General features: G+C 32.0%; 1 protein-coding gene and 2 long non-coding RNA genes across 3 annotated transcripts in view; all 3 read right to left on the bottom strand.

The window, feature by feature from the left end:
• LOC129377644 (alpha-tectorin-like) overlaps nt 1-817 on the bottom strand; it is a 31,176-nt gene extending 30,359 nt beyond the window's left edge. The window contains 1 exon segment of the mRNA XM_055057747.1: nt 305-817. Coding sequence (XP_054913722.1) covers nt 305-353 — 49 coding nt within the window. The 5' untranslated portion in view covers nt 354-817.
• A 535-nt stretch (nt 818-1,352) lies between these two features.
• LOC129377858 (uncharacterized) lies at nt 1,353-4,357 on the bottom strand. Its single transcript, XR_008607984.1, has 5 exons — nt 4,330-4,357; nt 4,087-4,110; nt 3,275-3,298; nt 2,915-2,941; nt 1,353-1,376 (listed from the first exon to the last, which is right to left on the bottom strand). It is a non-coding gene; the product is annotated as an uncharacterized LOC129377858 (long non-coding RNA).
• Nucleotides 4,358-6,477: 2,120 nt separating this feature from the next.
• LOC129377859 (uncharacterized) lies at nt 6,478-9,473 on the bottom strand. Its single transcript, XR_008607985.1, has 5 exons — nt 9,446-9,473; nt 9,200-9,223; nt 8,393-8,416; nt 8,033-8,059; nt 6,478-6,501 (listed from the first exon to the last, which is right to left on the bottom strand). It is a non-coding gene; the product is annotated as an uncharacterized LOC129377859 (long non-coding RNA).
• Between the last annotated feature and the right edge of the window lie 14,193 nt (nt 9,474-23,666).

Here is a 23,666-nt window from a genome sequence, read left to right as displayed (position 1 = left end):
AAATTATTATTATTAAAATTGACCTGTTTTCTGTAAAGACGATTTAAACCACTACAGGAATGGCTGTCATTCCTGGTATACAGGAATGACAGCCTGGAATCATAATTCCAGGCTGAATTATGATTCAGCCTGGAATAATTGCAATTATTAAATATGCAATTAATAATGCATATTTAAATTTGATCAGTTACATGATATCTCATAACTTCATGAGATATCATGAATATTTATCATTATTTGTGTCGTAAGAATAATGAAAATAATAATATCTTGAAATAAGAAGATATATGAACTTTCAGCTTACTTTGATTATTAGTGATCACACCAGCTATGGAAACACAGAGAGATATCATTGAACATTAATTTAATTAATCTCTATCACAAAAGACTTGTTTCTTGTTTAGGAAGATTTAAACCACTACATTCATTGCTATGATTAACAATTTTCCATTGTAATATTCAGTAATGATTATTTATCATTATCTATTAATAAGAATGATAAAAATAGAATAATTTCTTGAAAGATAGCTCTAAACTTTCAGCTCTTCTTGATGTTGAGTTGACATTCCAGCTATAAAAACACAGATAATATTGAATATTGAATTATGATTAATAATATCAATTACTATGATCTGACCTATTAAGTTGGAGTAACTTCACTTTTTTAATAAAATAGACATTTATGATAAGTCGTTTTGGTGCATTTCTCCAATCGTCCTTGACGTTTGCAAAACAGTAAATGTATTTCTCAAAGCAATTCATGCAAAGAGCAAAACACCATGAATTATCTGCAAAAGACGGTTTATTTCTGAGAGAAAACTGGCTGAGCTAATGCTTCACAAATATACCTACACTGGAGAAACTTAGCATCTATGGGGGCAAAATTCACCAGTTGAGCACAGATTTAGATAAAACATCTAACAGAAATGTATGATTTTAATATTCAACAAGCAGGTTTGAAAATTTCACTTCTGTTGTGAGAACTGCAAGAAAGCAACTGAGAAAGTGTAATAATAAATATTTAAAAGTAAAGTTTGACGTCATTTTGTAATGTGTTTTAGAAATTCAAACATGCTATTGTATTGAAACAAACTTTTGACAGAAACGTTGAGCTTACTTCGATTATTAGTGATCACTCCGGCTACAGAAACAAAGATAAATTAGATAATTTAGGTCAATAAAATAAAATGTGTGCAGCATTTTCATTAAAATGATCCATCGTAACGACTTATGAATATGATTTATTGCAAACACTTATTAATTATTTAATTAACAATAATAATTAGAGGTACATTTGAAGGTTATTTTTATCAATTAAAACATATATAATTGCTATAGATGGATGCAGTTACCTTGATTCTGAGTTGTCCTTCCAGCTGTAAAAACATAGAGATATTATTGGATATTAAATTAGGATGACTTATGTCAGTAAAAGAAGAAATGTGTTTTTGTGTGGGCAGGTGTAAACAATTGCTTACTTTGTAATGACTAAAAAGTTTCGACTGTATTCTTATTTCTCAGTTAACTAATAAAAATAATAATATTTAAATCAGTGTTTCTCAAACATTTCAGGCTGAGGATCACTCACTCCATTTAACAAACACTCACACACAGACCACATAACTAGAAATTCACCCACAAATAACACATCTTAATATTTATAACCTGAAATATATATATTTAGTCCAATAACTCATCTTTATTCCTTCTAATGTGAAAGGTGGCGCTGTTTTGTAAATGTGCCACAATAAAAAACCATGAACAAGTCGACTTGGAGCGTTTTGAGTTTGGATTGTAAGCTTTAAAATTTTGGAAAATACATGGAAATCCAAAAGGTTCCTTACTACTAGCTCTTTACTTTGGGGTATTTGTAATTTAGAAACATGATAAAAGAAAATAGACCTGACTTGTTTGGCAAAAAGCAGGTAGTCCAACATAAGTGATTTATTTTAGGTGTTTAGATGCAATATGATATTACGTTCAGCACCGTAAACTAGACCTGTATGCCTGCTGCATGTTATGTATCATAATAATGTTGAAAACAAAAGTTCTGCAATTCCTCCTGAGAGTTTCCTTTTTAGTGACTGGGTGTAGGCCACTTATCCACCATTATTTTTAACCACAGTCCTTTGGTGAGTTAACTGTAGCAGCTCACTTTCAGCTCCAGTCACAGCAAATAAACCCTTGTTTACCTGCAGTACCGCGCAGACCACAGGGGGGCGCCCATGGACCATTAATGGTCCCGAAACCACAGTTTGATTAAAAACTGATGCAAAGACAATGTAGGTCTAATGTCGGAGGTTATTTTATTACTTTGTGTTTTGGAAATTTGAATATTATTCCTGTAGGATTCTTAGACAATTAAAAGATTAGATGGATGGACAAGACAAACAGTCTAACTTTTTAACCAATTTTGATTCTGGAATAAAAAAACAACAAAAATATCATTGAACGTGATTTTTTTTTAATAAACGTGAGAGAAGAAGAAGAATTCTGTTGAAAGTTTAAATTATTCTGGCTTGTTTTTTAGACACAAACCAACAAATTAAATAATTGCCAGAAAACTTATTTGTTCTGTTTTTTAAATCAAACAAAAAATTTCTAAAACCAGCACAGACACAGAGTGAAGTTTAAAAATCCACTTTAGGTGTATTTAAAACAACATCCTGGAAAACTGCTCTATAAAATCATAAAATTAAACCTAATTCTGGATTAGGATTATCTGGTCACATATATTACAACAGAGTTTCCTGCTATACTGCATTGCTTCTGCAGACTTGATAACAGAAACGAAAAAATCTGTATAGAGGAGACCGTGCTCTGCTTGGAAACATAATCATGTAATAATATATAGAAGTAAAGTCTGATATTATATACATATTTATGCACAGATAGACAGAAACTTTCAGCTCACCTGTAGTTGTCTGCGTTGTCACTCCAGCTATAAAAACAGACGCATCATTGACCATTAAATTATTATTATTAAAATTGACCTGTTTTCTGTAAAGACGATTTAAACCACTACAGGAATGGCTATAATTCCTGTATACCAGGAATGACAGCCTGGAATCATAATTCCAGGCTGAATTATAATTCAGCCTGGAATAATTGCAATTATTAAATATGCAATTAATAATGCATATTTAAATTTTATCAGTTACATGATATCTCATATCTTCATGAGATATCATGAATATTTATCATTATTTGTGTCGTAAGAATAATAAAAATAATAATATCTTGAAATAAGAAGATATATGAACTTTCAGCTTACTTTGATTATTAGTGATCACACCAGCTATGGAAACACAGAGAGATATCATTGAACATTAATTTAATTAATCTCTATCACAAAAGACTTGTTTCTTGTTTAGGAAGATTAAACCACTACATTCATTGCTATGATTAACAATTTTCCATTGTAATATTCAGTAATGATTATTTATCATTATCTATTAATAAGAATGATAAAAATAGAATAATTTCTTGAAAGATAGCTCTAAACTTTCAGCTCTTCTTGATGTTGAGTTGACATTCCAGCTATAAAAACACAGATAATATTGAATATTGAATTATGATTAATAATATCAATTACTATGATCTGACCTATTAAGTTGGAGTAACTTCACTTTTTTAATAAAATAGACATTTATGATAAGTCGTTTGGTGCATTTCTCCAATCGTCCTTGACGTTTGCAAAACAGTAAATGTATTTCTCAAAGCAATTCATGCAAAGAGCAAAACACCATGAATTATCTGCAAAAGACGGTTTATTTCTGAGAGAAAACTGGCTGAGCTAATGCTTCACAAATATACCTACACTGGAGAAACTTAGCATCTATGTGGGCAAAATTCACCAGTTGAGCACAGATTTAGATAAAACATCTAACAGAAATGTATGATTTTAATATTCAACAAGCAGGTTTGAAAATTTCACTTCTGTTGTGAGAACTGCAAGAAAGCAACTGAGAAAGTGTAATAATAAAATATTTAAAAGTAAAGTTTGACGTCATTTTGTAATGTGTTTTAGAAATTCAAACATGCTATTGTATTAAAACAAACTTTTGACAGAAACGTTGAGCTTACTTCGATTATGAGTGATCACTCCGGCTACAGAAACAAAGATAAAATTAGAATAATTTAGGTCAATAAAATAAAATGTGTGCAGCATTTTAATTAAAATGATCCATCGTAACGACTTATGAATATGATTTATTGCAAACAACTTATTAATTTTAATTAACAATAATAATTAGAGGTACATTTGAAGGCTGTCTTGTTACTTTTATCAATTAAAACATATATACTGTTATAGATGGATGCAGTTACCTTGATTCTGAGTTGTCCTTCCAGCTGTAAAAACATAGAGATATTATTGGATCTTAAATTAGGATGACTTATGTCAGTAAAAAGAAGAAATGTGTTTTGTGTGGCAGGTGTAAACAATTGCTTACTTTGTAATGACTAAAATGTTTCGACTGTATTCTTATTTCTCAGTTTACTAATAAAAATAATAATATTTAAATCAGTGTTTCTCAAACATTTCAGGCTGAGGATCACTCACTCCATTTAACAAACACTCACACACAGACCACATAACTAGAAATTGACCCACAAATACCACAACACCTTAATATTTATAACCTGAAATATATATATTCAGTCCAATAACTCATCTTTATTCCTTCTAATGTGAAAGGTGGCGCTGTTTTGTAAATGTGCCACAATAAAACCATGAACAAGTCGACTTGGAGCGTTTTGAGTTTGGATTGTAAGCTTTAAAATTTTGGAAAATACATGGAAATCCAAAAGGTTCCTTACTACTAGCTCTTTACCTTGGGGTATTTGTAATTTAGAAACATGATAAAAGAAAATAGACCTGACTTGTTTGGCAAAAAGCAGGTAGTCCAACATAAGTGATTTATTTTAGGTGTTTAGATGCATATGATATTACGTTCAGCACCGTAAACTAGACCTGTATGCCCTGCATGTTATGTATCATAATAATGTTGAAAACAAAAGTTCTGCAATTCCTCCTGAGAGTTTCCTTTTTAGTGACTGGGTGTTAGGCCACTTATCCACCATTATTTTTAACCACAGTCCTTTGGTGAGTTAACTGTAGCAGCTCACTTTCAGCTCCAGTCACAGCAAATAAACCCTTGTTTACCTGCAGTACCGCGCGGACCACAGGGGGGCGCATGGACCATTAATGGTCCCGAAACCACAGTTTATTAAAAACTGATGCAAAAACAATGTAGGTCTAATGTCGGAGGTTATTTGTTACTTTGTGTTTTGGAAATTTGAATATTATTCCTGTAGGATTCTTAGACAATTAAAAGATTAGATGGATGGACAAGACAAACAGTCTAACTTTTTAACCAATTTTGATTCTGGAATAAAAAAAACAACAAAATATCATTGAACATGATTTTTTTTAATAACGTGAGAGAAGAAGAAGAATTCTGTTGAAAGTTTAAATTATTCTGGCTTGTTTTTTAGACACAAACCAACAAATTAAATAATTGCCAGAAAACTTATTTGTTTCTGTTTTTTAAAGCAAACAAAAATTTCTAAAACCAGCACAGACACAGAGTGAAGTTTAAAAATCCACTTTAGGTGTATTTAAAACAACATCCTGGAAAACTGCTCTATAAAATCATAAAATTAACCTAATTCTGGATTAGGATTATCTGGTCACATATATTACAACAGAGTTTCCTGCTATACTGCATTGCTTCTGCAGACTTGATAACAGAACGAAAAAATCTGTATAGAGGAGACCCTGCTCTGCTTGGAAACATAATCATGTAATAATATAGAGGTAAAGTCTGATATTATATACATATTTATGCACAGATAGACAGAAACTTTCAACTCACCTGTAGTTGTCTGCGTTGTCACTCCAGCTATAAAAACAGACGCATCATTGACCATTAAATTATTATTATTAAAATTGACCTGTTTTCTGTAAAGACGATTTAAACCACTACAGGAATGGCTGTCATTCCTGTATACCAGGAATGACAGCCTGGAATCATAATTCCAGGCTGAATTATGATTCAGCCTGGAATAATTGCAATTATTAAATATGCAATTAATAATGCATATTTAAATTTTATCAGTTACATAATATCTCATAACTTCATGAGATATCATGAATATTTATCATTATTTGTGTCGTAAGAATAATGAAAATAATAATATCTTGAAATAAGAAGATATATGAACTTTCAGCTTACTTTGATTATTAGTGATCACTCCGGCTACAGAAACAAAGATAAAATTAGAATAATTTAGGTCAATAAAATAAAATGTGTGCAGCATTTTCATTAAAATGATCCATCGTAACGACTTATGAATATGATTTATTGTAAACAACGTATTAATTATTTAATTAACAATAATAATTAGAGGTACATTTGAAGGTTACTTTGATCAATTAAAACATATATAATTGTTATAGATGGATGCAGTTACCTTGATTCTGAGTTGTCCTTCCAGCTGTAAAAACATAGAGATATTATTGGATATTAAATTAGGATGACTTATGTCAGTAAAAGAAGAAATGTGTTTTGTGTGGGCAGGTGTAAACAATTGCTTACTTTGGAATGACTAAAATGTTTCGACTGTATTCTTATTTCTCAGTTTAACTAATAAAAAAAATAATATTTAAATCAGTTTCTCAAACATTTCAGGCTGAGGATCGCTCACTCCATTTAACAAACACTCACACACAGACCACATAACTAGAAATTCACCCACAAATAACACACCTTAATATTTATAACCTGAAATATATATATTTAGTCCAATAACTCATCTTTATTCCTTCTAATGTGAAAGGTGGCGCTGTTTTGTAAAGGTGACACAATAAAACCATGAACAAGTCGACTTGGAGCGTTTTGAGTTTGGATTGTAAGCTTGAAAATTTTGGAAAATACATGGAAATCCAAAAGGTTCCTTACTACTAGCTCTTTACCTTGGGGTATTTGTAATTTAGAAACATGATAAAAGAAAATAGACCTGACTTGTTTGGCAAAAAGCAGGTAGTCCAACATAAGTGATTTATTTTAGGTGTTTTAGATGCAATATGATATTACGTTCAGCACCGTAAACTAGACCTGTATGCCTGCTGCATGTTATGTATCACAATAATGTTGAAAACAAAGTTCTGCAATTCCTCCTGAGAGTTTCCTTTTTAGTGACTGGGTGTTAGGCCACTTATCCACCATTATTTTTAACCACGGTCCTTTGGTGAGTTAACTGTAGCAGCTCACTTTCAGCTCCAGTCACAGCAAATAACCCTTGTTTACCTGCAGTACCGCGCAGACCACAGGGGGCGCCCATGGACCATTAATGGTCCCGAAACCACAGTTTATTAAAAACTGATGCAAAACAATGTAGGTCTAATGTCGGAGGTTATTTTATTACTTTGTGTTTTGGAAATTTGAATATTATTCCTACAGTATTCTTAGACAATTAAAAGATTGGATGGATGGACAAGACAAACAGTCTAACTTTTTAACCAATTTTGATTCTGGAATAAAAAAACAACAAAAATATCATTGAACGTGATTTTTTTTTTTAATAAACGTGAGAGAAGAAGAATAATTCTGTTGAAAGTTTAAATTATTCTGGCTTGTTTTTTAGACACAAACCAACAAATTAAATAATTGCCAGAAAACTTATTTGTTTCTGTTTTTTAAAGCAAACAAAAATTTCTAAAACCAGCACAGACACAGAGTGAAGTTTAAAAATCCACTTTAGGTGTATTTAAAACAACATCCTGGAAAACTGCTCTATAAAATCATAAAATTAACCTAATTCTGGATTAGGATTATCTGCTCACATATATTACAACAGAGTTTCCTGCTATACTGCATTGCTTCTGCAGACTTGATAACAGAAACGAAAAAATCTGTATAGAGGAGACCCTGCTCTGCTTGGAAACATAATCATGTAATAATATATAGAAGTAAAGTCTGATATTATATACATATTTATGCCAGATAGACAGAAACTTTCAGCTCACCTGTAGTTGTCTGCGTTGTCACTCCAGCTATAAAAACAGACGCATCATTGACCATTAAATTATTATTATTAAAATTGACCTGTTTTCTGCAAAGACGATTTAAACCACTACAGGAATGGCTATAATTCCTGTATACCAGGAATGACAGCCTGGAATCATAATTCCAGGCTGAATTATGATTCAGCCTGGAATAATTGCAATTATTAAATATGCAATTAATAATGCATATTTTAATTTGATCAGTTACATAATATCTCATAACTTCATGAGATATCATGAATATTTATCATTATGTGTGTCGTAAGATTAATGAAAATAATAACATTTTGAAATAAGAAGATATATGAACTTTCAGCTTACTTTGATTATTAGTGATCACACCAGCTATGGAAACACAGAGAGATATCATTGAACATTAATTTAATTAATCTCTATCACAAAAGACTTGTTTCTTGTTTAGGAAGATTTAAACCACTACATTCATTGCTATGATTAACAATTTTCCATTGTAATATTCAGTAATGATTATTTATCATTATCTATTAATAAATGAAAAAATAGAATAATTTCTTGAAAGATAGCTCTAAACTTTCAGCTCTTCTTGATGTTGAGTTGACATTCCAGCTATAAAAACACAGATATTGAATATTGAATTATGATTAATAATATCAATTACTATGATCTGACCTATTAAGTTGGAGTAACTTCACTTTTTTAATAAAATAGACATTTATGATAAGTCGTTTTGGTGCATTTCTCCAATCGTCCTTGACGTTTGCAAAACAGTAAATGTATTTCTCAAAGCAATTCATGCAAAGAGCAAAACACCATGAATTATCTGCAAAAGACGGTTTATTTCTGAGAGAAAACTGGCTGAGCTAATGCTTCACAAATATACCTACACTGGAGAAACTTAGCATCTATGTGGGCAAAATTCACCAGCTGAGCACAGATTTAGATAAAACATCTAACAGAAATGTATGATTTTAATATTCAACAAGCAGGTTTGAAAATTTCACTTCTGTTGTGAGAAATGCAAGAAAGCGACTGAGAAAGTGTAATAATAAATATTTAAAAGTAAAGTTTGACGTCATTTTGTAATGTGTTTTAGAAATTCAAACATGCTATTGTATTAAAACAAACTTTTGACAGAAACGTTGAGCTTACTTCGATTATGAGTGATCACTCCGGCTACAGAAACAAAGATAAAATTAGAATAATTTAGGTCAATAAAATAAAATGTGTGCAGCATTTTAATTAAAATGATCCATCGTAACGACTTATGAATATGATTTATTGTAAACAACGTATTAATTATTTAATTAACAATAATAATTAGAGGTACATTTGAAGGCTGTCTTGTTACTTTTATCAATTAAAACATATATAATTGTTATAGATGGATGCAGTTACCTTGATTCTGAGTTGTCCTTCCAGCTGTAAAACATAGAGATATTATTGGATATTAAATTAGGATGACTTATGTCAGTAAAAGAAGAAATGTGTTTTGTGTGGGCAGGTGTAAACAATTGCTTACTTTGGAATGACTAAAATGTTTCGACTGTATTTTTATTTCTCAGTTAACTAATAAAAATAATATTTAAATCAGTGTTTCTCAAACATTTCAGACTGAGGATCACTCACTCCATTTAACAAACACTCACACACAGACCACATAACTAGAAATTCACCCACAAATAACACAACACCTTAATATTTATAACCTGAAATATAAATGTTCAGTCTAATAACTCATCTTTATTCCTTCTAATGTGAAAGGTGACACAATAAAACCATGAACAAGTCGACTTGGGGCGTTTTGAGTTTGGATTGTAAGCTTGAAAATTTTGGAAAATACATGGAAATCCAAAAGGTTCCTTACTACTAGCTCTTTACTTTGGGGTATTTGTAATTTAGAAACATGATAAAAGAAAATAGACCTGACTTGTTTGGCAAAAAGCAGGTAGTCCAACATAAGTGATTTATTTTAGGTGTTTAGATGCAATATGATATTACATTCAGCACCGTAAACTAGACCTGTATGCCTGCTGCATGTTATGTATCATAATAATGTTGAAAACAAAAGTTCTGCAATTCCTCCTGAGAGTTTCCTTTTTAGTGACTGGGTGTTAGGCCACTTATCCACCATTATTTTTAACCACGGTCCTTTGGTGAGTTAACTGTAGCAGCTCACTTTCAGCTCCAGTCACAGCAAACAAACCCTTGTTTACCTGCAGTACCGCGCGGACCACAGGGGGGCGCCCATGGACCATTAATGGTCCCGAAACCACAGTTTGATTAAAAACTGATGCAAAAACAATGTAGGTCTAATGTCGGAGGTTATTTTGTTACTTTGTGTTTTGGAAATTTGAATATTATTCCTGCAGTATTCTTAGACAATTAAAAGATTAGATGGATGGACAAGACAGACAGTCTAACTTTTTAACCAATATTGATTCTGGAATAAAAAACAACAAAAATATCATTGAACGTGATTTTTTTTTTTAGTAAACGGGAGAGAAGAAGAAGAATTCTGTTGAAAGTTTAAATTATTCTGGCTTGTTTTTTAGACACAACCAACGAATTAAATAACTGCCAGAAAACTTATTTGTTTCTGTTTTTTTAAAGCAAAAAAATTTCTAAAACCAGCACAGACACAGAGTGAAGTTTAAAAATCCACTTTAGGTGTATTTAAAACAACATCCTGGAAAACTGCTCTATAAAATCATAAAATTAACCTAATTCTGGATTAGGATTATCTGGTCACATATATTACAACAGAGTTTCCTGCTATACTGCATTGCTTCTGCAGACTTGATAACAGAAACGAAAAATCTGTATAGAGGAGACCCTGCTCTGCTTGGAAACATAATCATGTAATAATATAGAGGTAAAGTCTGATATTATATACATTTTATGCACAGATAGACAGAAACTTTCAACTCACCTGTAGTTGTCTGCGTTGTCACTCCAGCTATAAAAACAGACGCATCATTGACCATTAAATTATTATTATTAAAATTGACCTGTTTTCTGTAAGACGATTTAAACCACTACAGGAATGGCTGTCATTCCTGTATACCAGGAATGACAGCCTGGAATCATAATTCCAGGCTGAATTATGATTCAGCCTGGAATAATTTCAATTATGAAATATGCAATTAATAATGCATATTTAAATTTGATCAGTTACATGATATCTCATAACTTCATGAGATATCATGAATATTTATCATTATTTGTGTCGTAAGAATAATGAAAATAATAATATCTTGAAATAAGAAGATATATGAACTTTCAGCTTACTTTGATTATTAGTGATCACTCCGGCTACAGAAACAAAGATAAAATTAGAATAATTTAGGTCAATAAAATAAAATGTGTGCAGCATTTTCATTAAAATGATCCATCGTAACGACTTATGAATATGATTTATTGTAAACAACGTATTAATTATTTAATTAACAATAATAATTAGATGTTATAGATGGATGCAGTTACCTTGATTCTGAGTTGTCCTTCCAGCTGTAAAAACATAGAGATATTATTGGATATTAAATTAGGATGACTTATGTCAGTAAAGAAGAAATGTGTTTTGTGTGGGCAGGTGTAAACATTGCTTACTTTGGAATGACTAAAATGTTTCGACTGTATTCTTATTTCTCAGTTAACTAATAAAAATAATAATATTTAAATCAGTGTTTCTCAAACATTTCAGGCTGAGGATCACTCACTCCATTTAACAAACACTCACACACAGACCACATACTTCACCCACAAATAACACACCTTAATATTTATAACCTGAAATATATATATTTAGTCCAATAACTCATCTTTATTCCTTCTAATGTGAAAGGTGGCGCTGTTTTGTAAAGGTGACACAATAAACCATGAACAAGTCGACTTGGAGCGTTTTGAGTTTGGATTGTAAGCTTGAAAATTTTGGAAAATACATGGAAATCCAAAAGGTTCCTTACTACTAGCTCTTTACCTTGGGGTATTTGTAATTTAGAAACATGATAAAAGAAAATAGACCTGACTTGTTTGGCAAAAGCAGGTAGTCCAACATAAGTGATTTATTTTAGGTGTTTAGATGCAATATGATATTACGTTCAGCACCGTAAACTAGACCTGTATGCCTGCTGCATGTTATGTATCATAAATGTTGAAAACAAAAGTTCTGCAATTCCTCCTGAGAGTTTCCTTTTTAGTGACTGGGTGTTAGGCCACTTATCCACCATTATTTTTAACGGTCCTTTGGTGAGTTAACTGTAGCAGCTCACTTTCAGCTCCAGTCACAGCAAATAAACCCTTGTTTACCTGCAGTACCGCGCGGACCACTGGGGGGCGCCCATGGACCATTAATGGTCCCGAAACCACAGTTTATTAAAAACTGATGCAAAGACAATGTAGGTCTAATGTCGGAGGTTATTTTGTTACTTTCTGTTTTGGAAATTTGAATATTATTCCTGTAGGATTCTTAGACAATTAAAAGATTAGATGGATGGACAAGACAGACAGTCTAACTTTTTAACCAATTTTGATTCTGGAATAAAAAACACAAAAATCATTGAACATGATTTTTTTTTAATAAACGTGAGAGAAGAAGAAGAATTCTGTTGAAAGTTTAAATTATTCTGGCTTGTTTTTTAGACACAAACCAACAAATTAAATAATTGCCAGAAAACTTATTTGTTTCTGTTTTTTAAAGCAAACAAAAAATTTCTAAAACCAGCACAGACACAGAGTGAAGTTTAAAAATCCACTTTAGGTGTATTTAAAACAACATCCTGGAAAACTGCTCTATAAAATCATAAAATTAACCTAATTCTGGATTAGGATTATCTGGTCACATATATTACAACAGAGTTTCCTGCTATACTGCATTGCTTCTGCAGACTTGATAACAGAAACGAAAAAATCTGTATAGAGGAGACCCTGCTCTGCTTGGAAACATAATCATGTAATAATATATAGAAGTAAAGTCTGATATTATATACATATTTATGCACAGATAGACAGAAACTTTCAGCTCACCTGTAGTTGTCTGCGTTGTCACTCCAGCTATAAAAACAGACGCATCATTGACCATTAAATTATTATCATTAAAATTGACCTGTTTTCTGCAAAGACGATTTAAACCACTACAGGAATGGCTATAATTCCTGTATACCAGGAATGACAGCCTGGAATCATAATTCCAGGCTGAATTATGATGCAGCCTGGAATAATTGCAATTATTAAATATGCAATTAATAATGCATATTTAAATTTGATCAGTTACATGATATCTCATAACTTCATGAGATTTCATGAATATTTATCATTATTTGTGTCGTAAGAATAATGAAAATAATAATATCTTGAAATAAGAAGATATATGAACTTTCAGCTTACTTTGATTATTAGTGATCACACCAGCTATGGAAACACAGAGAGATATCATTGAACATTAATTTAATTAATCTCTATCACAAAAGACTTGTTTCTTGTTTAGGAAGATTTAAACCACTACATTCATTGCTATGATTAACAATTTTCCATTGTAATATTCAGTAATGATTATTTATCATTATCTATTAATAAGAATGATAAAAATAGAATAATTTCTTGAAAGATAGCTCTAAACTTTCAGCTCTTCTTGATGTTGAGTTGACATTCCAGCTATAAAAACACAGATAATATTGAATATTGAATTATGATTAATAATATCAATTACTATGATCTGACCTATTAAGTTGGAGTAACTTCACTTTTTTAATAAAATAGACATTTATGATAAGTCGTTTTGGTGCATTTCTCCAATCGTCCTTGACGTTTGCAAAACAGTAAATGTATTTCTCAAAGCAATTCATGCAAAGAGCAAAACACCATGAATTATCTGCAAAAGACGGTTTATTTCTGAGAGAAAACTGGCTGAGCTAATGCTTCACAAATATACCTACACTGGAGAAACTTAGCATCTATGTGGGCAAAATTCACCAGCTGAGCACAGATTTAGATAAAACATCTAACAGAAATGTATGATTTTAATATTCAACAAGCAGGTTTGAAAATTTCACTTCTGTTGTGAGAAATGCAAGAAAGCGACTGAGAAAGTGTAATAATAAAATATTTAAAAGTAAAGTTTGACGTCATTTTTTAATATGTTTTAGAAATTCAAACATGCTATTGTATTGAAACAAACTTTTGACAGAAACGTTGAGCTTACTTCGATTATGAGTGATCACTCCGGCTACAGAAACAAAGATAAAATTAGAATAATTTAGGTCAATAAAATAAAATGTGTGCAGCATTTTAATTAAAATGATCCATCGTAACGACTTATGAATATGATTTATTGCAAACAACTTATTAATTATTTAATTAACAATAATAATTAGAGGTACATTTGAAGGCTGTCTTGTTACTTTTATCAATTAAAACATATAACTGTTATAGATGGATGCAGTTACCTTGATTCTGAGTTGTCCTTCCAGCTGTAAAAACATAGAGATATTATTGGATATTAAATTAGGATGACTTATGTCAGTAAAAGAAGAAATGTGTTTTGTGTGGGCAGGTGTAAACAATTGCTTACTTTGGAATGACTAAAATGTTTCGACTGTATTCTTATTTCTCAGTTAACTAATAAAAATAATAATATTTAAATGAGTGTTTCTCAAACATTTCAGACTGAGGATCACTCACTCCATTTAACAAACACTCACACACAGACCACATAACTAGAAATTCACCCACAAATAACACAACACCTTAATATTTATAACCTGAAATATATATATTCAGTCCAATAACTCATCTTTATTCCTTCTAATGTGAAAGGTGGCGCTGTTTGGTAAATGTGCCACAATAAAACCATGAACAAGTCGACTTGGAGCGTTTTGAGTTTGGATTGTAAGCTTTAAAATTTTGGAAAATACATGGAAATCCAAAAGGTTCCTTACTACTAGCTCTTTACTTTGGGGTATTTGTAATTTAGAAACATGATAAAAGAAAAGACCTGACTTGTTTGGCAAAAAGCAGGTAGTCCAACATAAGTAATTTATTTAGGTGTTTAGATGCAATATGATATTACGTTCAGCACCGTAAACTAGACCTGTATGCCTGCTGCATGTTATGTATCATAATAATGTTGAAAACAAAAGTTCTGCAATTCCTCCTGAGAGTTTCCTTTTTAGTGACTGGGTGTTAGGCCACTTATCCACCATTATTTTTAACCACGGTCCTTTGGTGAGTTAACTGTAGCAGCTCACTTTCAGCTCCAGTCACAGCAAATAAACCCTTGTTTACCTGCAGTACCGCGCAGACCACAGGGGGGCGCCCATGGACCATTAATGGTCCCGAAACCACAGTTTATTAAAAACTGATGCAAAAACAATGTAGGTCTAATGTCGGAGGTTATTTTATTACTTTGTGTTTTGGAAATTTGAATATTATTCCTGCAGTATTCTTAGACAATTAAAAGATTAGATGGATGGACAAGACAGACAGTCTAACTTTTTAACCAATTTTGATTCTGGAATAACACTATTCCAGATGAAACAACAAAAATATTATTGAACATGATTTTTTAAAAATAAATGTGAGAGAAGAAGAAGAAGAAGAATTATGTTGAAAGTTTAAATTATTCTGGCTATAAACAAAATAAACAAAAGACAAATATTTAAGATAAAATTAAAAATGTCAATAAATAATAACCTTTTTGATTTGTGTGGCAAGGCTTAGACTATTTCTAACATTGTACTTAATTATGAATTAACAATGTATAATATAAAAATCTTATATCACTACTTTAGACTCTTAATAATACTGGCTCTCTTTTTGTTTTTCTCTGATGCATTTAGTAGTTTTTTTATTTTTTCAACAGCTGTTGAAATAAGGAAGAATCTGTGTAACTGCAACATGAATCCCTGCACATTAAGCAATAATATCTAAAGATAAAGTCAGATATTATATATATATATTTATGCGCAGATAGACAGAAACTTTCAGTTTACCTGTAGTTGTTTGCGTTGTCACTCCAGCTATAAAATAAATATAATTTAACATAAAATGAAAAATGTCAATAAATAAAATCCTTTTTGATTTGTGTGGCAGGATTGGGAAGTAATTAAAGATGAACTTATTTATCAATTAACAAAGTATAGTGTAAAATTAGGATATGATTGTTCTATAATTTATCACTTTAGACTTTTATTAACATAAGCTCTTTTTTTTGCTGATATATTTAAGAGTTTTGTTGTTTTTTAACATCTGTTGAAATGAGGAAATATCTTTATAATTGCAATAAGAATCCCTGCTGAGTTTGGAAACCTAATTATGTAATAATATCTAGAGATAAAGTCAGATATTATATATATATATATATTTATGCGCAGATAGACAGAAACTTTCAGTTTACCTGTAGTTGTTTGCGTTGTCACTCCAGCTATAAAATAAATATCATTAAACAGAAAATGAAAAACGTCAACAAATTGGCATTTTTAATTTGACAGGATTTGAATGTAATTACAGGTGAACTTAAGTATCAATTAATAAAGTATAACATAAAATTAGGATATGATTGCTCTATAATTTATTACACTAGACTCTTATAAATAGAAGCTCTCCTTTTTTGTCTGCTGTATTTATATTTAAGGCTATAATACTTCAGTTGTAAATTTACATCATTATAAATGTCACTTTTAAAAATAAAGCCATTTTATAGAGAAAGTTCAAAATCAGCTCTTTTTTCTCTGCAGCAAAAATCATGTTGCGATTAAATGATAATCTTGTATGTTCTTGTATGTTTGAACTTTTCCACTTCAGTGATTTAGTGATGTTCATGAGATCATCAGTTAGGTTTAGTAATACAGTAAACATGCAGAGTAGTAATTATTTCTAAACACAGTAATACTGACATTGATGCTGAGAGTTTTCATCTTTCACATTTGAGTAAATTCAACTAGATGCATTGATTTAAGTTTTACAGTGTCGTTACTCACCTGCAGCTGACAGCAGCAGTAAAGTCACCAAGAGTCGACCGGCCATTTTTCAAAATTTATCAAACCTGTTTTAAACAGATAAAAATAAAAGACTGTTATTACAGCATCTGAATTCATGTTGATCAAGAAATGCATCAAAATTCTGTTTTGTTTTGTTTTTTTCACTCACAGACGTGAATAAAAACATCAATTTGAAGCTTTTACCTGTCTAAGTGCCTCTCTGGTGTACGAACACCTCGGAGTGGCAGATCTGCACTGCAGCAATGCTTTATATACTGACACCTGGCACAGGTGTTTCTTTTCCAGTAAGCTGCATTGAAACAATGAAACTCAGCTGCTTCCTCATATTTTAGCACAATACGGTCATCATGGCAACCTCATAGCTTTCAAGATAAACTTTAATAGGAATCTGTTTATTACTGGGTCTTTTCTTCTTGTCTATCTGTGATCTTTGCTATTGTAAACTAAATTAATTGTCACAAAGTATCTTAAGGTTTACAGCTGAAAATTTAGTACATATTAAGGTAAGATGTGCAAATATACCATGCATAGCCGCATAATGTAAGTTATATGTACATGAAGGAGAAAAAAGGTTGTTTGCAAGTTGCAAATAGGTTGACTAGTGTTAACTAGTCATGTTCAGCATGATTAGCCTGCTGAACAGGCTAATCATATGACCAGAATAGGGGGGGAAAAGAGTACATTTCTGCCAAAACTCAAGAATTTTGTGATTAAACTCAGAAATTTTCTGGAAATCTTGAAAAAGTTTGTAGAAAACTTTTTCAAATTTCAATTTTCAAATGTCAAAAATTGTCAACATTTCAAAAATTGCATATTTTCAACATTTGAGATTCAGAAATGTCCTTGTTTTTTCAGTCCAAGAGCCGGAAATGGCCCCTGCGCCACACTTTGGTCCCACATTGTGAACAGTTCTTTAAACTGTTCCCCAGTTCTTCTGTCTTTAAGAACAAAAACAAACATGTTTGTCAGCAGTTTTGATTCTCTCAAAATGAACAATTTACACAGACAAGTGCAGAAAATATAAAGTAGAGAAACAGGTGTGGCATTTTCTTTAATTTTATCTTTTATTTTATAATGTTCTCTAATTAACATGCAGACTCATTGGAACACACCTGATGTCTATTTCCCAAACATTTAACTTTTTGTTTCTCCAAAAGTGAAACTAAAATGCAACTGTAGTCTGACAGCAGAATTATCACCTGAGATGTGAGATGTCAGATTAAGGAGCGGCGTGTAAACCTGGCAGCGTCAGTAAAACACATGAACAGGAGAATATTTTCATTCTGTTTTTCATAAAGAATAAGGAACCAGTTATTGCAATTTCCATCTCCAGAAATATCTACACTAATAAGGATATTTAAAACAAAGGACTATGAGATAAGAAAACATGCGATGACAGATTAATCTTCACTTCATATCCGGGTGGCTGCTTTAGAGATTTAGCTCAGATTTAAAAAATGTTTTGTGTTATGCAAATTTGTGACAAATCAAATAAATAAACAGCAACATCTTGTTAAAACTAGAAAAAAAATACAGTTGTCTTTGTTTTTAGTGTTTTGTTTTCTTCACAGACATGGGAGAAACATGAATTTTTTTGGTGGCGTGAGAGCAAAAAATGTTGCTGCTGTTTGTTTGATTTGGTTGAAAACATCTGAAAACCTTCGAAGCTGTGCAGCGAGTTCAACCTGTCACTGCTCAGCTGTTGGTAACTCTGGTTTTCTTTCTTTATTTTGTTCTTGCAAACCAGTGATGTGGTTTGCAGCTGTACCGGTTTGATTGCTCACTGCATTTCCTTGCATCGTCCCAAAGGAGCTTAGCTCATTTATCTGACTAAATGAGCTTTTACTTTAATATAAGTACATACAGAAATCCTCATGTAAACTTTCAAATAAAGATAACCATGTTTATGGGTACAAAACAAACAATAAAGATGAAACATGTTTAAAATATTGAGTAATTCTGCTCACATTTGCATGAACATGAGCTCAATCTCTGAAAAATACCACACAATAAAACCAAATAATAGACAGGAGGATTTAAGCAGTAATACAAAGACGTGCACAATCTAAGATAAGGTTTTTATTTAATAAACTTATAAGTCAGTAAGGACAAGCATTAAAATGCAGGTAATAGGATCCACTGTCCTCATTGGTTTAACTGTTTCTCACTTTTTTAGCTTAATAAAAGCTAAAACAGAAGAACCAAAACCAAGATGGCCGACAACTGAATATCAGGCGAGTTCATTCACACAGCAGGTTGTTCAAGATGCATTCCAAAAAAATCTAATTAAAAAATAGATGAAAGATAAACAGGGCGTCACATAAAGGCATGTGTGCGCATCCCAGATTGTCAAGTTGTTTATAAAACCTTATTTTTTGGTTCTGGTGCCAAAGCGAAAGAGTTTGTGAAGAATATTCAGAGGAGCGAGAATATTTCATAAATCTCAGGGAAGTTCATGAGGACGACTGGAATCTATGTCAGTTTAATCAGTTTAATCTGTGACTGTAATCTGTGCGAACTATTAGATTTAGACTAAATAAACTTAACAAACATAATTTCATTTTAGATTTAAAACCACCAGGAAAGGGACGGCCCCTCCTGACGCTCCTGAACTCTCTGGTTCCTGGTTGAACATATTTGAAGGAGGCGTGTTGTGTTTCTTTAAAGCTAAAGTATGTGTTAACCAGATGAGCAAAACACACTTAAAATAACATGATTTTCAATCAAGCCTGCAGATGACAGAGCCGTGCTTACATGTGACAGATTGGCATTTTCACTTTGCACGCACAGATTATGAGGATGCATTTAATCTCATGAAGAAATGCTGCACATCAGATCAATCAGTGACATTTAGTTTCGATTTTGAACTTTTAACCTTACCAGTTTAATCTTTCATTAAAGATTTCTTGCTGTGAAAATTTGCTGCTGCCAGAATTTCAGCTCCTTAAATCGTATTTCCTAATCTAATCCAGATTTGTTGTTGACTGAACCATTACTAATGATCAAATCTCTACAACAACTGACAGTAGATTTATATTTGCAACATGTTGCCGTACAAATGAGTCATATGTCCTGAGATGTAAAATATGCTGAATTATTTCTGCTCCACTTTCGTTCTGCAGGTACAAAATAAACACAAGAATGCTGAGAATCAAAGTGAGGCTTGGGGGCCGTTTGCGGCACGTGGCCTGACTTTGTGCGGCTGCAACTCTACCTTTATATCAGGATTTTATTCAATCTTGGGAAAGTACAGCAAGTGTTTTCAAATAAAAAGTTACCAAATTACTGGTTTTAATGCTGAGAAAAAACTAATTATTTCTTTCTTTTGATAGAAAAAACATGCAAAACTCTTATAGTTTTGGATTTACAATGAATTACACATCCATTTCCTACGAGAAAAGATTTTCTTTTCTTTTTTAATAAAAAACTGGTGACATTTTATCTAAAGCGGTGTGCATCAGACTGAAATGAATTGAAGGAGTCGTCATAAATGTTTACGACTGTCGTCATGAAGTGTCATTCGGAAAATAAAGACAATTTTAATGCAAAGTTGCATTAAAACTTGTAGCAAAAGTCCATTACAAATCTAACTTTACATTATTTGGTAAATAATGAAACCTTTAATGTAAATTTCCATTAAAAGTGTCATTCTTTACCAAATGAAAACATTTATGACGACTCATTCAGTGTTAGCCTTACCTTCCAACTAAAGTATCACCAAAAAACAAGTTTTTTAAGATAAAAAATGTCATGTAAGTTCATCGTTCAGAGTTTATTTTTAATACCAAAACAACAGAGACAGTTTTTGGCAGTACAAACCTCCTGCTGTGAGACATTCCCACCTGAACAGCTGCTTGTTTCTCTATTTTTCATCTGAACATATTTGAAGGAGGTGTGTAGCATTTTCCTGTAAAGCGAAACTATGTGTTAATGGGAAGAACAAAAGATTAACATACAAGGTTGGAACATTTTTAAATAACAATGTCAGTCCAGCATCGTTGGATAAAGCGCCTCGGTTTGATGTGACGTCGATCCTTTGACTTTGCTGATGGTAAAAACCTCAGGAAGAAATGAGATAAACATTTAATACATTCGCTGCAAAAACATTAAATCTCACCAAGTAATTTTTGTCTCATTTCTGGTGCAAATGTATCAGTAAACTTTAAAACAAAACTTTCTTACAAGTAACTGTTCAGTAAATTATAGGATCTTGTTTTAATGAAATGATTCCTTAACGTTGGAGCAAAAGTTCTCGTTCTGTTATTTCACTTATTGTTAAAAGTAAATTCATCTTCCAACAGAACGACGTTTTCGTCAAAATTAAGGAATTATTTACTCAAAACAAGCTCCTGAAAAGATACTTACAATTTGGTTTTGTCTTATTTAGACATTTGCATTAGAAACTAGACCAAAAATACTTGTTAATATTTTGTGTTTTTGCAGAGTTGTATTGTTGCCAGTTTGGAAAATGATCTGACTCATCCTGGCTCCACCTCCATGACTCTGTATTCTGGCCTAATTGAGCATAAATAGTTTAATGTATAGTCATTCATTCCAGCTATTGCATGCAAAGGCAATTTAACTTTAACTGGCTTCACATATTTCCATTTGTTGGTTTTATTTGCAGCAGCCCTAAGTTAGCAACTGCGACACAAAGAGTCGTTTGCTCTCAGCAGATGGAAAATGTTTGAACAACATGAAATTTACAATTTATTTCATGAACTCATTCAAACTGTTAACGCACCCAGAGTATCAGCCAATCAAATGGTAGCAAATGGAAAACGATTGAGATCGAGACAAAAAACCAGAGTTCAGTAGTAAATAGTTACTCAGTTATATTCACTTAAATAACTTTTTCTTTTAGAAAAAAATTTACTTTTAGGATCATTTTTATTTCTCTGTACTTTTTAGTAATTTTATATTTATACTCTTTCTTAGTTCTTTATATTTTAATCCATCTGTTTATGTCATTTTTGATAGTTTGATCAGTTTCTCAGGTTAATGTCCTGGCAGCTGCTTTTTACTGGTATTTGAGTAAAAACATATTGAATTAGTTGAATTCTTACTTGGATGCAGTTTTTGGTTTTCTACCAATAAACAATAGAAAATCATGGATCCATCCATTGAATCAACAGTCTGGGCTGCAGGTGGAGGTACAACGAAAAGAGAGGAACAATATTTCTGACAATCTCAAATAATCCCCAACTGGTTCCTTGAACACAATAATTAGTTCAGTTTTCCAGTGAACTCCAGTTCTCCACAGAGCCGGCGTGGCGACTGGAAGAACATGAGATTCTCCTTTTCTGTGTGACGAATCTGCAGCAAACAGCAGGTGTCATTATTTTAATATGGTCTAATGTCAGAGGAATGATATTAGACCTTTTGAATTTATGCCTGAAATAATTAAATCAGATTTAAGGAGGTTAGTCCAATCTAGGTCAAGCACCAATAAGGTCAAACCTATAATGAAGTTTGATGAAGCTGCAAGAATCGATGGTTTATCAGGGCAATTAAAAATAGAAAAATGTTATTCTGCTATTAATCGCAAAAATTTTCTAGAAAAACTTGTGTAAATTTTTGAGTTTCAAATCTCAATAATTTGAGAGAAAAACATTTTGAAATTTTGAGATTAATCTCAGAAATTTTTTAGAAAAAATTTTGAATCCCAAAATGAAAGATTTGGGGGGGGGGAATTTTGAAAATTTTAGACTAATCTCAGAATTTTTGGACTTTTAAAACTTTCCAATGTAAAAGATTTTCTACTTTATGAGCTCAGAAAATTTCAGAGATTAATGTGAAAATGTCTCACATTTTTGGCATTTATGATCTTCCTAATGGCCCTAATACACCATAATATCCTCCAAGTGACTCCCCTTCAGGCTTTATTAGGGCAAATAAATAAAACATAGAAATTAGAAGAATGTTTTGGCCTTTTTGTTTAAAAAAAAAAACATCCAACAGTTTCTGCAAATATCAGATTTTAATGCTTCAACAGCTGAGGAGCATGGAATCCAAAATGGAAATGTTTTGCTCTTTCTTTTCCCCACAGTGTTTTCTGTTTGGCAGGAAATCATCCAGTTTGACCTGAACGTCCAGGTGAAGGTGAGTCAGCTGGAAGAAGCTTTTCCAGGTAAAACCTGTAATGGCTGCAACGACCAAGACATGGAGTCGTATTGCAGTAAATCCTCAAAACAATGCAGTCAGTTTGGATGCGAAACAATGTTTAATCACGAACGGTGATAAAGTGATACTTTTCCTTCACGAACTCTGAATGGTTTTCGGTAAGAGCAGCAGGTTTGGGTGAACCGGGAAATCTCTGCATTGTGGTTGAGAATAAAGTGGCACCCTGAGCTTCTTTTCTCGTTTTCTTTTCTAACACAGCACGATAGTGAACATTGTCACAATCACGTTAGTGTTCATTGTTCCTGTTGGCTCCCTGCCGAACCGTGACTCCTTATTGTTTGAACTGGATGCCAAAGCAAACACCTCCAACGCCTCAGATTATCAGATGATAATCTGACAGATGGGCTGTCATATCCATCTGGGATCATTTTTATGTCTGTCTTACTTTAATTGCATTACTTTACTGGTGTAAAAACACAACCAATCTGCATAAACGTTTG

The sequence above is a fragment of the Poeciliopsis prolifica genome, unplaced genomic scaffold, assembly GCF_027474105.1.
Source record: "Poeciliopsis prolifica strain line A6 unplaced genomic scaffold, Auburn_PproV2 SCAFFOLD049, whole genome shotgun sequence".
Taxonomy (NCBI): domain Eukaryota; kingdom Metazoa; phylum Chordata; class Actinopteri; order Cyprinodontiformes; family Poeciliidae; genus Poeciliopsis; species Poeciliopsis prolifica.
Note: the sequence above shows the minus strand (reverse complement) of the source record. Positions and strands in the feature narration are given on the sequence as shown.